Source organism: Sphaerodactylus townsendi, linkage group LG03 (assembly GCF_021028975.2).
Source record: "Sphaerodactylus townsendi isolate TG3544 linkage group LG03, MPM_Stown_v2.3, whole genome shotgun sequence".
NCBI lineage: Eukaryota > Metazoa > Chordata > Lepidosauria > Squamata > Sphaerodactylidae > Sphaerodactylus > Sphaerodactylus townsendi.
In genome coordinates this window covers 70,187,262-70,204,699 of record NC_059427.1, presented here as the reverse complement: position 1 = coordinate 70,204,699, position 17,438 = coordinate 70,187,262, and the positions used below count along the sequence as shown (strand labels likewise).

Genomic DNA, 17,438 nt, shown 5'->3' with positions numbered 1-17,438 from the left:
ATGATAGTAAGAAAATAACTTCCTTGGTCTATTGACCAAAGTTCCACCAGGTCCTAGGTTTTGTTTTCAGTGACAGCCAGAAAGATGCTCTAGATTTGTCTTTATCTTTGCTTGTGAGTGGAAGAGAATTCAGCAAGTTGAATGTGGCCAGCAGGGGCCCTGTACCTCTCTTGAAAACCTATGGGACAATGCAGACAGTGTGTTCACTGTTTTGTGCAAATATCTGAGAACAATATAGATTGAATAGGTAAAGCTCAGAGATGTAGGGATTATATCAGCTATTATTTGACAGTAAAGAAGAAATGTGGGGGTGGGGGGTAGGGGGGGATGTCTAGCCAAGCAGCTTTCACTCAGTCTAGTCTGCTGTAGGTAGGGCAGTTGCCTCTTAGTAAGCCAAAGAAGCCTTACCAGCATCTCAAAGCAGGTGGCCAGGAATGATCCAGAACATTTTATTAGCTGATAAATGCTCTGTTTTTGCTCAGCTGTTGGACAGGCTACCCAAGTCACTGCAGAGTACTCGGCAGCTGCGCACAGACCTCTACCACCTGTCATAGCCAGTAGTGAGTTTTCTCTTTCTTTCTACGCATAGGTATGACAAATCTCCCATTCTTGGTAGCTTCCTGTTCCAGCAAGAAGCAGGGAATGTAGTATGGTCACATCAATTTGGAACACCTTCTGAAAAGAAAGAACAGTAGGCAGCATTTAATTGTGAATGCAAACAGGAGACAGGGATGGCACAGTGGGCAGGGCAAGAGGTTTCTTTTTCCATTTTCCTCTGCATCCACAGAGTCTGGAAATATGTGAAGATGAAAGTCTACCACTGAAAAGAACCAGTTGTGTGGATCCTTTCAGAGGCGTCTTTTACACTGAGCATAATGTGGGTTTCAAAACTCATGCCATTATTATCAAAAACAATTATGTGTCTAGCCACACGAGTTATTGATGTTCTGATGAAACATTATTTCCTTTTTCTCTTTTTTTTCTTTTTTTGTGGGGGTGGTAGTTTGATTATAACAAGGTGTGGGGTTCTAAACGTCAATATGAATCTTCCCCCTCATCATGAAACTTAAAAGAGATATACCAGCCTGTAAGATGAGAACTGCATTATAGGCACAGAACTGTTCTACTGTGCAGAATCCAGACTAGAGAGCAGTCTTAAAGAACAGTCTCAGGAATAAAACATACTTCCTACTGTATGCATACACAGCTCCTATTAAAATATTATTATGAAATCAAACTTGCTTTCAAAACTTATGCCAAGTTTCCTTCTTTTGACATTAATAGGCAGTGTTGGACCATAGCTGCTTTTTATCTGCTGAAATTGAAGCCAGATTAGGTATCTGCAGTGATGTTAGGCTCAGATCCAGATGTGCTTGGAGGGCTCGCTCAGGGTAATACCTACCCAGCAGAGGAAACAGAAGCAAAATTTTAATTCATTTTCTCTGCCATCTCCCCATCTTTCTTCAAGAACCCTTTTGATGTTTTGTGGTCCAAAGGTCCAGCCTCCTCTCTAACCACTTTTCTGCTCCTCTCATTTTAGCAAAGTTTCCTCTTATCTAATCAAGAGTAATTTTTTTGGGCTTTGAGTGCAACTCTCTGTTGACATGAATACTGAACTTAATAGAATTGTTGTCATAGTTCCCAGTCTGTGCAACAACAGTTACATCTTACACTAGATCTTGGGGCCTACACAGAGTTGCTACACCTCTAGTTGTTCGGGTTGGCTCTGTGACCAACTGCTCTAAAGCACAGTAATTTATGAGGTCCAAAAAGCTTGTTTCTATGGCACGACCCAAGCACATATTTGTCTGATCCCTGTGAGGGCCATTGAACTCACTCATTATTACAATATTCTCCATTTTGGTCAATTCTGTTATTGCCCTTGACTTTGTTTACTGCCCTAATGTGTATATTTTTCATGAACAGAGGCGACTTTCATCCTGAAAATGATAAGATATATCAATAAAGCACATTATATGCACATTTAAAAAATAAACCAGATCTTTTTTGTTCTGTAAGGTTCACATATAGTTACTCGTTTCCCATTTCTGACTATGTTATTTAGATTTCACCAGGGCTGTCTTTCCCCTCTCCTCTTCCACTTCATGGGCAGAGAGTAGGCCTGTACCAGAAATATGCTCCCGCCCCCTCCTCTGAAGTTCCTCCATTTTTATTTTCGTTTTAACATTGTTCCTACAATGCACTTGTGATATTTGATATCTAGTCCATGCTTCCTTCCCTCAGAAGGGGTGTTGTGGAAATTGGGCAGAAAAGGAATGAATGATCATATGAACCTTTTGTATACTGAGTCAGACTATTGAGTATCAGTTTTGTCTACTCTGGTAGCACCTCTTTAGAGTCTCAAATAGAAGGCTTTCACATTACCTCTTACCTGATCCTTTTTAACTAGAGACTTTGAGGTTTGAATTTGGGGGCTTCTATATGCAAAACAGAAACTCTACCACTAAGCTGAGCTACACCCACCCCCACCGTGTATAAGCACATAAGTGGACTCTTACAAGGTACAGAACTTGCTTTGTGTTGGTCCTTTCACTATTGAATGGAGATTTATCCACTGTTGAATGGAGGTTTATCTACGCAATTGCCTCATGGCCTGTATGAAGCTTGCCAGTCCAGTTTCATTTTGTAAAGTTTTGCAGGTCTTTTTGGCTTGTTGTTTGTAATTATTGTCTTTTATTGAATGGTTTAAGCTCTACTTAAATTATTACGAGCTACCATGAGCAAGGCATAACATGCGTTTCAAAAAAAATCAAAGTAGTCATTAAAATAGTTGATTGCAGATGGCCCAGTGCAAGATACAGACACTTTCTCGTCAAGCCAAAAAGGAGAGGCCCAGGCCATTCTCAGTTGCTGCTACTGGGCACGTACCAAAGCTCACATGCATGCCTTGTTAGAATTTGACAATCCTTGTCCCCAGGAACAAAATGCAAATGTGGGAATTGGTCCCAGGGACTTTGAACTACATTCCAGAGGCAGGATGAAGAGAGAGAAAATTGAGTAGCAGTGGAGGCTGATAATGAGGAGTACTTCTGTTTAAGAAGTGAGGTTTATAAAGCGATTTGAAGAATGAGAAGGAATACAGACTCTGAACAGGTTTGGCAGCAACCTCTTAATTTCCATCTGTTTTCACAAATGGTAGCTCCTACAGAAGCAACTAGTCTTGGGTTTTCTTCCTGGGCATAGTTCACACTGGAATACCGCCTTGCACCCCCAAACCCAGCAAGGCAGAACTGAAGGGGAAAGGGATAATCTAGTAGAGGATTTCTGCCCTGGCGAATTAATTGACGCTGACTTCAAGTCTATTTGCATTACTCAGGAACTAATCAGAGCTAGCTCTTTTGAAGATGTGCAAACTCCCTGGGACTAGATGCATTTTCAGTTTCTAGATAGAACACTGAAAACAGAAATGTAAATATAGTATTTTCAGTGCTGCAATATGCCCATGCATCCTTTAGATATTATTACATATGTCAAGTCATAGAATTGCTTCTGATAGTACTACTTCACATGCAAAAGTCCAAACTCATAGGTGCAATATGAGAATTTTGTTAATGCAAGTTTGGCCATGCCAAGTTAGCAGATGCCAATATCAGGCATTTTTTTCAGAGCTGTACAGCCAGCAAACAACCCAACATGGAACCATTCTCTCTTTACATCGTTCATCTAAGAATGCTCCAGGTAGTATGATTATGCACTGCCTCTTCTCTATTGAAGTTACCCACGGAAGATGTCTTTCAAAATCCTAGAGCTGGAACTAATTATGATAGCGAGTGTTTTGGATTTGTTTTCTGTTCCTTTTTAGCCCATGAAGTATATAAGGTGGCTTATCACTTCCCTGTTTTCCAGAACAAAGATAGCTGAAACCACAGTGCACCTGTTCTCATGCTACAGAACATAAGCATATTTGTTCATGAACATCTATGAAAATGTATCATGAGATTCGGCCAACACACTCTTACAGCAGCAAGCCAATGGGTTTTTATAGATGCTCAACGAGAATATTAGCTGTACTGATACAAACATTTAAATGTCATGTGACAGGCTGAAAAAGAGTGTGAGAGAGAAAGAGGATAGAAGATTCAGGTGGTGCTAAGTTCCTTTGCTTATGTTGCAGATCAAGGGACAGTACAGAAGGTTATAGTTCTGCCAAAAGATGACATGGAAACAGAGGAACTGATGCTGGAAGAGGTGGAGGTGTTCAAGGTAAGACTGTGCAGAGCCTAAATTCTTCAGCCTAGGTTCTGTGTAAACCCATCACAGCAAAACAGGAATCCAGTGATAACTTGAGGACTAACAAAATTTATTCCAGTGTAAGCATTTGTGAGTCAAAGATCACTTAATCAAAGGAATGCATCACTTGAAGGGCTCTCTGACTCACAAAAGCTTATTCTGGAATAAATATTGTTTGACCCCTCTCAAAACTGCCTTTATAATCCATTTTACCAGTCAGTTGTTAACAGATTTTGTGGGCAATTTGAGACACAACCATCTTGGCTCCTGGCTGCTAATGTGGATTGGTTTTTTTGTTTGTTTTTTTTACCTTTTCAAAGTCACTTGTGTCCCGTTGGCAATCTGGGACTCAGCCATTTTTTATGAAAACTGCTTTCTCCCATTTTCAGTTTTTCCTTGCATCTTTGAATCACTTTGATATGCTGCTTTAAATGTTTGGAATGCTTTTGAAAGGACTACCCCCACCCCCCTTTTTCCACAGCGCATTCTTTTTTGGCTTTTGAAAACATACTTTTTAAAACATACATCAATAGTGCTACACCGCCACAGCAATCCAATGCATCCCAATGTTGGTGATATAACAATTCAGACCCATATCATCTTCATTCAGATAGATTGGATTGCTATGGCACTACAGCACAAATCTCAGAATTATTTTTAAGTCGAAAAAGGACACAGCATGTTAAAAGGTTTAGGAGGGAAAGGGTGCTGTTGAAATGTACAGGGTGTTTCAGGCTGCTTTAGAGATGGCTCATAGACAGATTGAAAAGAGCTCTATGAAATGCCCATCTCTGTATCACTTTACTCAAAAACAGGCCAGAAATGGATGACATGTAGTTTAGACCAGTAATCTGAAAGGGGTCTCTGTCTTCAAGGTGCCATGCTGGATTCCTGCTTAAGTTCTCTGGGATCACTGCTCCTCCATGAAGTATATGGAGTGGTGTAATATAGTGCTTAGGATCATAAGCTGCAAAACTTCCACCTGGTTTAGCCATTGACATTAAGCAAACCATGATTCTTTCTACAATATAGGAATAATAACAGTACTCCAAGAATTATTAAGATAAAACACTTTCAACACTCTGGTAGAATTTTATCACAGTATACTTTGGAACTGCAGGCCCATGACCCAGCTCTTCACAAAAACATCATTTGTCTTTAGAATTGTGCTGTCCACCTGAAGTCCCAAAGGCTTTCTTTTGTGGACAGGGTGGCCATTTGTTTAGACTTGCTTTAAATACCATCATGTGGTTTCCTTGTAGGTTCCAGTCCACATCAAGACCATGACTATCTCTTCCAAAAGGGTGAGTTCTCAGTATGCTGGTAAAGGCTGAAGTATGCATCCCTTACTGGAAGGATTACTGGCTGAGGCCCAGATATGGCTGGGGAGAGAAGGGAGTTCTCTGATCAGGTGTCAATAATATAACCTGCTTCACAAAAAGATTTTAAAAAATAAAAAGTTTCCCCATTTCCCTTGATCAGCTGCTGTTGTACTGGGCTTACTGCAGAGTGTGATGATAGGGTTGCCAACTCAGGATTGGGAAATTCCTTGAGATCTGTGCATGGAGCCTGGAGAAAGGAAGCTTTGGGGAGGTGAGGGTTCTCAGCAGTGTATAATGCCATTAAGTCCACCCTCCAGTGCAGCCATATTCTCTACAGGAACTGATCTCAACAGTCTGGAGATGGGTTGTAATTCCAGGAGGTGGCAGTCTTAGATGATGGGTAGATTGCATAACTGGCATAACTAGGCAAGGAGGCTTTTCTTTCATCCTCTCCCTTGTAATACCTCCATGGTCACAAGTGTATATTGGCTGCATTGTGCGGGAAAGATCTACATCCTCATAGAGATCAGAATATCTTTTTTTTACTCTAACAGCAACAGCTCTATGTGTCTTCAGCCATTGGGGTGACACACTTGGCTCTTCATCGCTGTGACGTGTATGGGGAAGCTTGCGCTGACTGCTGCCTGGCAAGGGACCCCTACTGTGCCTGGGATGGCAAGTCCTGCTCCAGATACTCTGCTTCCTCCAAGAGGTACTGTGAGGCTAGGAGAGATGGCAAGGTTGGATTTTCACTCCAGTTCAAGGCTGTTTGTTGGGACTGTTCTGGGAAGGTCTTGCAGGAGTCACTATGGGGTTATTTCCAGGAGAAGTCCGCTTGGGGGCTGACCACTAAGTTTGATAGTGGAAACTAACAAGAATGTATGTTATGTGGTAGGCAAGAAGAAATTTTACGCGTGGTTATACCTGCTGCAGTGGCAGAAGTGGCAGAAGAAACTTACTATTGCGGGTTTTCCAGGCTGTGTGGCCGTGGTCTGGTTGTTTTTGCTCCTAATAGTCTGTGCCTTGGAGAGAAACATATCACACATGCCTCTGAAGATGTCAGCCATAGATGTGGGCAAAATGTTAGGAGCAAAAACTACCAGACCCCAGCCACACAGCCTGGAAAACCCACAACAGCCAGATGATTCCAACCATGAAAGTCTTCGACCCTACATTAGCAGAAGAAGCATGTGACTGCAGCTAAGAAGACTATAGTTTTGATTGTTCCTTACGTTAGAAACTGCTTGTAAATATCAGCCCAGCAGGCAAAGTCAAAAACTTTCTCCCTGCAGTTCTAATTTTCTTTTTGTAGCAAGCTTTGTTGCATAGGGGAACGTTTAAAATGTGATCTCTACCAGCGGTCTGAAGTTATATAGTCTGTTTTACTGCCTCATTATACTTCATTCTCCTTGTGCAGCTCAGACTTTAAACTGAAGATAGCCTTGTTAGCTGTAATGTTCCCTTCTGCTTGCAGGTCAGGCATATGGTCTGCACTCAGGTTCCTGCTGTTAGGTTCAGATGAGGGTAACAATGACCAACACTTAGCCTTATTGGGGTGCTGTGTGGTTTCTGGGCTGTATGGCCGTGTTCTAGCAGCATTCTCTCCTGACGTTTCGCCTGTATCTGTGGCTGGCATCTTCAGAGGATCCTCTGAAATACTTTTTGAAATACTTTTTGAAATATTTACTGGAGGGTAAAAGAAATGTTAGTAAAAACTAGCAGTAACAACAATTGAATATAGAGAAACCTAAACTGGTGTATTTATATTTTTTAAACAAATTGAATATGACATCTTGAAGACAGTAAGCTAGTGACCTGAGCCAAATTTACAGCACTTACAAGGAGAGACACTGTAACTACTTGAATATAAGAACCACTCTATAACTGCCTCTTATTTATAAATAATTGTTCCTTTGCCAAAAACAGTTTTCTTGGTGTATGTAAAAAAAACCTTTTTGTTCATCTTTTTTCTTTAAAAAGCCTCTGGTGCTTGCTTTTCCTTTTATTTTCTGATATAGGGAAAGGGGGTATTTTTGTGTTCTCTCAGAGCAGATTTCTCTACCTGCCTGAGAGGTAACCAGCTGAGCAGGTAAAAAACAACTTTACTGTTTATTGTAAATTATAAAGGTAGGAGAACACAAAATGAAAGAAATAAAGCAAAATCGCCACACTAATGCTGCCTCATCAGTATAAAAATCATTTGGTAACTGCTCAGTGAGCCCTGAAAGAGACAGTTATAATTTTGGAGGGGAAATCTCCTGAAACACCTTGCCAGTGCAAGACAGGGGGGAAGTTGTCTTAATAGGTGTGTTCAAAACATCAACCATTTATTAGTAAGAAGCAGCTGGTTTCACAACAAGGGAGTTCAGACAGTCTACAATTCTAACTGACAAACAGAACCCAGCAGGGATTCCATCCTGTGAGGCTAAACAAGCACACATAAATATCAAGGGGCGGGGGGGGGGGGGAGATTTTTCCATTGTAAGATATACAATAAATACACCGCAGCAGCAAATCTATATTGACAATGGTTTGAAGTTGCTGTTATTGGATTGACATTACTCTGGGGTATAACAGCTGTGGATAACCCTGAAAGATAGTTTAATGAAGTGGAGCATAGGGGTTATGGAACCTGCAAGGGCTTGTCATCTTTTGATGTCATTACTGCCTCTGCTTTCTGTGGCAAGGTGTTTTACGGAGCCAGAAGAAAGGAAAGAACAAGATACCAGCTGCTTATCCAGTAGTTTCTTTCCTTACTACAGGCGGAGCAGACGTCAGGATGTTCGGCATGGCAACCCGATCCGTCAGTGCAGGGGCTACAATTCCATTGGTGAGTGCCACACCTCCTCCACAGGAAGCAGAAAGTGGTTTGGTCACAGAACTGAAGATCTCACTGAGCAACTGGCTGTGGTCCTCCTAGCCCCATGTCTGCAAACTAGGAAAGCAGTTTTTTTCATTGTGGCTTCATGAAAGATCAAATGGAAATGAATAGAGGGTTGGATATCCTAGATTGATAGGTATACCAAAGATAGGTAGTCTTCTGCATTTCCACACATGAAGAAATTTGCTATACAGCAAAATGTCAGTTCTCAAGAATCTCAGCTTTCTTTTTGAATGTAAAATTTCAAGATTATGTAGTTATATTAAGACAACCTTAGTCTTTCCCCTGCTTTATGACCTGTTGTGTTTTCCTGCTGACCATTTTTCCCCTGCAACCATATCACTATTTGCCAGCAGTACAACTGGCTTAAAAACCAAACTATCCAGAATAGCATGTAGCATGTAAATATAGCAATCTATTCGAAGTCAATTTTCAAGAATTTATGTAATGCACAGAATGCAGGTTTCCTCTGTAAACAGTTTGGACCATTTGGCACAGAGTATGGGAAGCCAGGAAGTGAGCTGCTTGCCTGGGATAAACAGGGCACGGAGGTGGAAGGAGGATGAATGAAGTCAAGCAATAAAGGAGCATGGGTGAAACATAAGGGTCTAGGCCAGCATTTCTGTACCTCAGTGCATTCAGGTGTTTTACAGTCCCAATAAGTTCAGCATAAATAAATCCAGTTGAACCCATACACAGACAGTCCTGTGTGAGTGAGTGAGTGAGTGAGTGAGTGAGTGAGTGAGTGAGTGAGTGAGTGAGTGAGTGAGTGAGTGTGTGTGTGTGTGTGTGTGTGTGTGTGTGTGTGTGTGTGTGTGTGTGTGTGTGCAGCCAAGTCTGTCCCCCCAAGTACATGGATTTAGCTTCTGTTAATAAAAATTAATATATATATTTAACAAAGTTTTGATTAGCTGTTAGTTTCATGAGTACAAGCAGATAGATGAGAGGGTTCAATGGTGCAAAAATAAAATGGCCAGAATGAGAGATAGCATGTGGCCACAGACTAGACACGAAGGATTAAATCTCTTTAATGAAGTCCAAGTTTTTCATTAAGAAAATTACTCAATAGATTCAAGTAGCAGCAGGTTCTTTTCCAGTGTCCCTATGTATACTTTTGTGAAGCAGATTATGCCAAAACAACAACAACAAACAACAACAACCACCCATGGCTGGGAAACACCCAAAGAATATATGTGCTGAATGATGGGTGAATAGATTGCCCTAGTGTGGGAGGTGGCTGGATAAATCTGGCAGTGATAGCAAAGGAGTAGGCGCTGCTGGGAATATATTGCTCAATAAGTGCAATCTTCCCTTTGTACATTTTAATCTGGTGTCCATATGCTCTTTCCCCGCCTCCAGCCAGCAAGAATACAGTAGAGGCTGTCCAGTATGGGGTAGAGGGAAGCACAGCCTTTCTGGAGTGCCAGCCTCGCTCTCCTCAGGCCTCCATCAAGTGGCTTCTCCAGAAGGACAACAGTGACCGAAGGAAAGAGGTGTGAGCAGCACACAAATAGCGGGGGCTGGGATTCCCTATGAGGAGGTTGGGGAAGGAAGGCTGTAGGTGGTTGGTAGCACCTTAAGGGGAGAAGAGTAATAATTCTCCTGCTCACATTGCAAGTGATACTGTTACAACTGCATACTTTTGTTATTGACAAAAAGCATCTTTTTAGGTATGTTTTTTTCTCTACTCTTTCAAAGTTTGTCTATTTTTGTCCAAATTCAAGACAGTGAAAGTAAGTAAGCAGAAGCCCTCAAAGGGCTGGCTTTTAAGGCTTCAGGGAACTGTGTGCTCCCTGAGCTATCACACACAAGACAGGGCCCAGGAAAGCTCAGATGTCATCAAAACAAAGGAACTGAGCAATCCCAGAGCTTATTTGGTCAAGGCGCTTGCTGGGAAGAGGTACTCAAATAAAATTGCAGGGGTCTGGTCACCAGGGTGGGGGTGGGGGGGGGGGCATGGAGCTCAGCAACTGTTGTGATCAGTTTTCATATCGGGTTGGTGACCTCCAGGTAAAAGCTGGATATCTCCTGCTACTACAGTTGATCTTCAGGTGACAGAGATCAGTTCACTTGGAGAAAATGGCTGCTTTGGAAAGAGGGCTGCGTGGCATTACACGTTATTGAAATCCCTCCCCTTCCCAAACACCATCCTCCTCAGACTCCACCCCAAAAAGCTCCAGGTGTTTCCTAACCTGGAGCTGGCAGCCCTATTTTCATATGATGTGTGTTTCGGTCTTGGTGGAGAGTGGGCAGAAGAAATCTTTATCTTGGGGGACAAGGCCTGTGATGGCTCTGAGCAGCCCTGCCAAACTAGGGTTTTCTGGCCCCGATGTGGAAATGGGGTCCCCTGTTTTTGGCCCCCTCAATCCAGCTGTGTTCATCTGACTGGCAAGGATCTTATCAGCCTCAAATCAAGGCCTAGGCCTCTGCTGCATCAGTACACATCACATCATCATACCACTAACAACCTGGGAGATGCTCTGGTATTTGGGGAAAAAACTATATGGTAGAAGCAGTTTTTTATCATAGAGTTTTGCCTAAACACCAGAGTGTCTCCCACATCATTAGCAACATGATGTAATCCCCTCCAGAAGTGATATCATCATGCTGCCGAGGACAAGGCCTTGTCTTCAATTTGTGGCTGGTAAACACTTCCTATCACCCCACTGGTTGCCAGGGGGTACATGATGGTCTAAATCATAGTCAAAGCTCAGCTCCTGAGGCTATATCAGTTTACCACAAAGGTTGCTAGTCAGAACTAAGACTGAATGGATGGAGCCTAGGAATAAAAGGAAACAGCAAGAGGGAACAGGGAAGCAAGATGGGTGAGGGCCGAAAAAGTGTCTGACTATGAGTACGCTTTATTTCTCTTCACAATGGACTGTGATGTCTCCATTACACTAAAATGTCTCTCTGGCCTTTCTCTCTAGCTGCGCACGGAAGGACGAGTGCTAAGGACAGAGCAAGGGCTGCTGTTGCGGTCCTTGCAGCTCTCAGACGGAGGCCTGTATTCCTGCACAGCCACTGAGAACAACTTCAAGCACACAGTGGCCAAAGTGCAGCTGCACGTACTGAGTAGTGAAACCGTCCACGCAGTCCTTTTCCAGTCAGAGGCTCCTGCCCCTTCTGCAGCAGCCATGCGAGCTGGCCTGCCGGGCACCTTCAGTTCCCACTACCATGACCTGGTGCAGCTGCTCACACAGCCTGAGATGGGACTTATTAACCAGTACTGCCAGGGCTACTGGCGGCATGTGGCCTCCAGCCACAAGGAGACTCTGACTGGTCTCAAAGCCAAGGAGTTGCATGACCAGAAGAAGCCTCGGAATCGCCGGAACCACCAGCCAGATATGGATCAGCACACATGAAACTGACTAAGGGACTATGTAATGACAATGCTTTATTTCCCCCATTTTAATATTAAAAATATCTATAAATATATAAATATATATATATAAATATATATATAAATATATATAAATATATATATTTATATATATATAGCTACACAACATGCCCTGCTCCCCCTCAAGACAGTATTTATTTGTAGGTTGTACATAATCCTTGGGTGATGCAGTCTCACCTCAGTGTGGGACAGTGAGGAGCTTGGAGGCGTCGTGTCTGGCAGCTTGCTCTTCCTTCCCCCTTTTTATCTACAGTACTGTAAAAAAAAATAAACTCATGGGGGGACTGCGGAGAAGAGGAAATCTCTTTTGTGCTAGCCAAAAAGCACACATGTGGCAAGAAAGGGGAGGGGCAGGGATAGCCAAAGCATCTACAGCCTATGATGCCATGGAACAAAACCTTATTTTGTGGAGTCTCTGAGTCCTGAATGGCTGACTGGAGGTCCTCTAGCCTAGATCTTCATGTGCAAGCTGGGATTTTTGTTCTACCATCATTGAAAGTATTCCTATTTGGTTAAAATACTGGCTGCTGTCAGACACCAAGCAGAATGGAGAGTAGAACCCTGTAAAACACAAGGAGTCTCATGCCCCTGCCAGCGCTCCCATCAGAGGTATGCATAAACTCCTGCTATGCCTACAAAGACTGTAACACCTTTTCATTCCCTCCGTACATTTCTCTGCTTCAAAGCAGTCTGCCAGGGGACTATCCAGTGTCAAGTTACAGGGAGGCTGTGTCACGTAATGAGCTGGACTGATTTAAAGGAGAAGGAAACACTCATCAAGGATATGCCTGCATAGCTCATGTGAGGCTCCAGCATCTGACTGGAGCAAACAAATACTACCAGTAGGAAGTTGTGGGAAATGTTGTGATTGTTAATTATTCAGGCTCCATGGCTTGGGTGTCATGATTCTGTGAGAGGAACAATCTTTGCAAGTCGCTGCACAAGGGTAGTAGATGCCCCGTGGCAATAGATAATACCCAGAGAGTAGCTAGAAGAATCATTTTGTGACTATGATTCTAGGCACCCAGCTTTGCTAGGCCACTTTGACTGATGGCTCAGAGCCCACGTGTGAGGGCCTCATCCAAATGTGTTATGCGAGGGAGATGTAATGTACATATTAACCAAAGCTACTCTCCCATAGTGCATGTGCCAGAAACCTTCGAGGTCAAAGACTGCATGGGAATGGAAAGGATTTAGATATTAGCTGGATAGCCATCAGAACACTTGCCTTCTCTGCTGGCCCATGGATGACTCAGTGCCTCAATTTCCTTACCTGGTTATTTATTATAATTTAATAATATTGATTTGCTCACTGCAAGTCCAGATTTTCAGCCCATTAGCGCTAAACTATGCAGTACAAACCTAGGAGAGATGGGACAGTCAGGTCTCAACTATCTGTACGCTTCTGTAAGGAATCCTGCGGCATTTTAATCACTGCTCAGTACCCCCACACTCCAGTTTTCACTATGGTAATAAAGGACAGCACATTGTGGTGCCACACAACATGGAAATTAGGCATGCAACAATTTTGTTGCGAGGGTGTATAGGGTTTATGAATCCCATTGTACAGGTGAGAATTTGCCCAAAAGATACCCTTCTTGGAATTAATCTCCTTTGAAAAGTGCAGGTGGAACGCTTGTGGTTCATGTCTGTGTTTAGGAACAGGGTAAGAGGATAAAGTGTCAGCTTTCACAGGAAGGGGGATGTATTTGCGTGCTTACTTGTGTGCATGGGTTCTGGGAAGCTTGTGGAACTTATGAAAAGTATTTTGTATACAATGCAAAGAAGTCAAATATGGCAAAGAATTACCTGGTCTATAAGCTTTGCCCTGATAGGTATGTAGGTAAATAAAGAACAGAGTGCTTCTGAGTCTGTCCAAAATGCATGTTCTTTACTTCCAGACACCTGGGAGTACAAAGGAGGGTAACTAGGTCAAAAAGTGGGAACCTAAGGGAGGTTTAATCAAACTCCAGGGGTAGCAGAATCTCTTGAACCCGTGTCCTGCTGCCGCCCCATCCTATTGTCTGTGTTTTCCTTCTACTTTATATTTGCATAGCAAAATGATTGGTTCCCTTTTCTCTTGGTCTTCACTTCAGGCTGGTTTCACTGGTGTAGGCATGTCTTCCACATTTTCCACTGCCAAATTCCCAGGTTAGAATACTTCTATTTGTGAAGTTACTGTGATTGACACCTGTTGAACATCAGTGCTTTCATCTCTCATTGCGGTGGCCTGTGCAAGGGCAATGGCGGTTTGTTGCAGATTGAGGGTACCTTTAACACTGCGAATAAGGAACTACAGGGACTGTAGATGGTGCATACAAAGACCATTTCAAATTACCTTAAATATGTAGCATACATGAGCAAGGGTTAAAACTATGCTGTTTCTCATTCTGTGCCCCCTGTTGTCTGCACTGCAAGGGATAGTCTCAATACAGAAAAAGTCTGTGCCCTTTGGTCTCTGGGGCTGCACATCCTGTGGCGACTCACTTTCCATGTTTTATAAGCTGTGGGCCACACCCATTTACCATCATTCTTGCAGGTAGGTAAGAATGCCTATCCCTGTCAATGCTTTCCCTGCCAATTCGAGTGATGTGCATGTACTTTTTATTGTAAATAGTTGTAAATCAAAAATGTAACAAAACCAGGGAACTGGAGCATCTGACAAGTAGCTCCTTGTGATGAATTCAAGCACAGAGCCACTTCGGGCCTGTACTGTGAAATACCTGTGGATAGAATGAGCTAATAAACACTGGCTTTGTTTTTGACAACTTGAGACTCTTTCACCTTGACTCCAACACATCAAAAGGTCCCTTATTTGCTGCTGGGGCTTTCTTATAGTCCTCTCGTTCATCTGAAGATTTCAACCCATTCTCTGGGTTAGAATCAGAATAGCTTTTTAAATTAGACTTATAAATGATTGTGATTACAATTTTATCACACCTTCTTATTCAGATAAGTTTGTCAACATTTAGGATTAATATGCACCAGTTAATGGGCAGAGCTCACAACACCTATCACAAAAACTCAATGCATTAGTTTGTGTCAGCGTTGTAGAGTTGTGCAAATGTCAGAGGTACCAGGGAACCCTGGCTTTGAATTCCCACTAGAGCCATGAAGTTCACTCAGTGGGCCAGTCATTCTCTGGTGCCTCATTCACACTGGCCACGTAGGTAGGGTTGCCAGCCTCCAGGTGGGGGCTGGAGATCTGGATTTACAACCAATCTCCACAGAACATAGATAGTTGTCTATCACATTTATTCCACTTCTGAAGAAAATGATTGCTTTCGGAAGGTGGACTGCATGACATTATACCCTACCAAGGTCCCGCCCCATCCCTAAATCCCACTCTCTTACACTCCACCCTCAAATCTCCAGGTATTTCCAAGCCCAGGGACTGCCAACCTCCAAGCGGGGGGCTGGAGTTCTCCCAGGATTACAACTGATTTCCAGACTACAGAGATCAGTTTCCTTGGGGAAAATGCTTCAGAGGATGGGTTCTAACGGCATCATATCCCTGCTGAGCACCCCACCCTTTCTTAAACTTTGCTGTCTCCCAGCTCCATCCACAACTCTACACATTTCCCAACCTGTGGTTGGCATCCGTACGTGCGACAGTCTTGGGGAACCAGTCTGGAGTTAGACTACTGTGAAGGATTGACATCTCTGACCTGTTGTAAGAGTTGGGGAAATAATCCAATCCCACGCACACAGAGTTGTTTTCAATAAGGTTAATGCCACAACAGCATTTACAAAAAGCACTAACTATAGGTCTTCCAACAGAAGAGAAAAGTTCAGGATGAAAGGACAGGCAAAGAGGAAGCATAGGAGGCAGGGGAAAAACAATAGAAGCATTCAGTAGACTCAAAACAGTAGAGACAATACACCATAGCGCTCCCTAGTGTTTAAATAGAGTAAACACACCGTGTATTAGTACTTGCGTTAATGAAGCCACTTGCAAAAAGTTGCGTCTCCAATATGGTCATGGCTAACTGGGACTTTTCACTAGTGTCAAATTCTGTACGACTTTAGGCATCCAGGCCAAGATTGCCTTGGTTGGGGGAAAAGTGCTGGGGAGGAGGGATCGCCACACAGAACTGATACCTCAATCTGAAATCTTCAGCTTAATTTAAAATGTAAAGTCATTTCTACTTAGCTGTGTCTGTATTTAGTAGCAAAATGAAATTCAAGCCAAGTAGCACGGTAGGTGAACCAAAATTTTCCATAGTATAAACTTTTGTAACAAAAAGTTGTCTTCATCAAATGCCAGATACACTGCAATATAGGTTCTGCTGCTTGTGTGTGTAGTGTAGCGTTGAAGAGCAGGTGGGTTCTAACCTGGAGAACCGGGTTTGGTTCCCCACTCCTCCACATGAGTGATGGACTCTAATATGGTGAGCCAAGTTTGTTTCCCTGCTCCTGCACATGAAACTTGCTGGGAGACCTTGGGCCAGTCACAGTTCTTTCAGAACTCTCCCAGCCCCACCTACCTCACAAGGTTTCTGTTGGGGGGAGAGGATGTAAGTCATTTTGAGATGCCTTACAGTTAAGAAAAGCAGGACATAAATCCAAACTCTTCTTCAAACTCTGTGTGCATACACAATTTGTTGTGTGTGTGCATTCACTCACAGAAAAGGACCTGTGAGGCAATGAAATGTCCCAGGAAATTTACAGTCACAGAAAAGTTAAAATAAAGGCAAAGTTTTTTCCCCTTCATGTCAGATTGCCATCTGGTGTGGGAAAGTTCAAGTTAATTTGGTTCTAGCTTCTTGCTATGGGGGGCTACATCAACTGTGACCTCATGTTGGCAGCTGTGACATTGCATGTCTGAGGTTGACTCGTCCTTAGTTTACCGGCCCATGAGACCCTTTTTTATGACGCAACCCAGGTAAATGATTTTCTGCTCCTTCTGGTTTATAAGCAGTCAGGGAAGGAGGGGGCAGGTGTTGGATTTCTGAGGCCTGGCCGTGCTCCTCCTTGCCCTGCAATCCACAGACAAAGGCTCCTTGTTCTATTGGTTTCATTAAAAAGAGAATGATCAAGCAAGCAAGCGAGAACCCTGCTTCTCTAGGGGAGTGTTGAGGCAGCCGGTTAAGCAAACACACAGGCAAACAGAAATCAGGGTCATGGTCTCATTTCCTTTCCTGCCCCCCACCCCGCCCCACCGCCACTGGCTGAGCTAGGGACGAGGGTGTGGAGTGTGTGTTAAAGCAAGGATGCCCTTATAATCTGCACTGTTGGCCCCAGACATCTTCTTCTGTCCAGCTTTAAGCAACCTCTGGATCTCATGGTCCCTGTATCTGTAATAACTTTTATTGGGACACCAATAACTCTGAACACCAACAGATCTGGCCACAAATCCATTCAAAAAGGATAGAATCATGGTCCAACACCCTGCACAATGCAGGAAATTCACAACTACCTGCCTCCCCTCACCCCACACACAAACACAGTGACCCTCACTTCATGCCCAGAAGGTGGCAAAAAAAACACCCCTATTCATTGGTTAATCTGGCCTGGAAGAAAACTCCTTCCTGACCCCAAAGTGTCAACTGGCCACAGAAGTCAAGCACTGACACAACCC

At 43.2% G+C, this 17,438-nt stretch overlaps 1 protein-coding gene across 2 annotated transcripts in view; it reads left to right on the top strand.

Moving 5' to 3' along the window:
• Positions 1-14,625, top strand: part of SEMA3F (semaphorin 3F) — a 160,555-nt gene extending 145,930 nt beyond the window's left edge. For both annotated transcript variants that reach the window (XM_048488213.1, XM_048488215.1), the window contains 6 exons: positions 4,136-4,224; positions 5,514-5,555; positions 6,128-6,285; positions 8,336-8,403; positions 9,814-9,947; positions 11,385-14,625. In XM_048488213.1, coding sequence (XP_048344170.1) covers positions 4,136-4,224; positions 5,514-5,555; positions 6,128-6,285; positions 8,336-8,403; positions 9,814-9,947; positions 11,385-11,819 — 926 coding nt within the window. In that variant the 3' untranslated portion in view covers positions 11,820-14,625. The remainder of the gene's footprint in view (positions 1-4,135; positions 4,225-5,513; positions 5,556-6,127; positions 6,286-8,335; positions 8,404-9,813; positions 9,948-11,384) is intronic.
• The last annotated feature ends 2,813 nt before the right edge of the window (positions 14,626-17,438 follow it).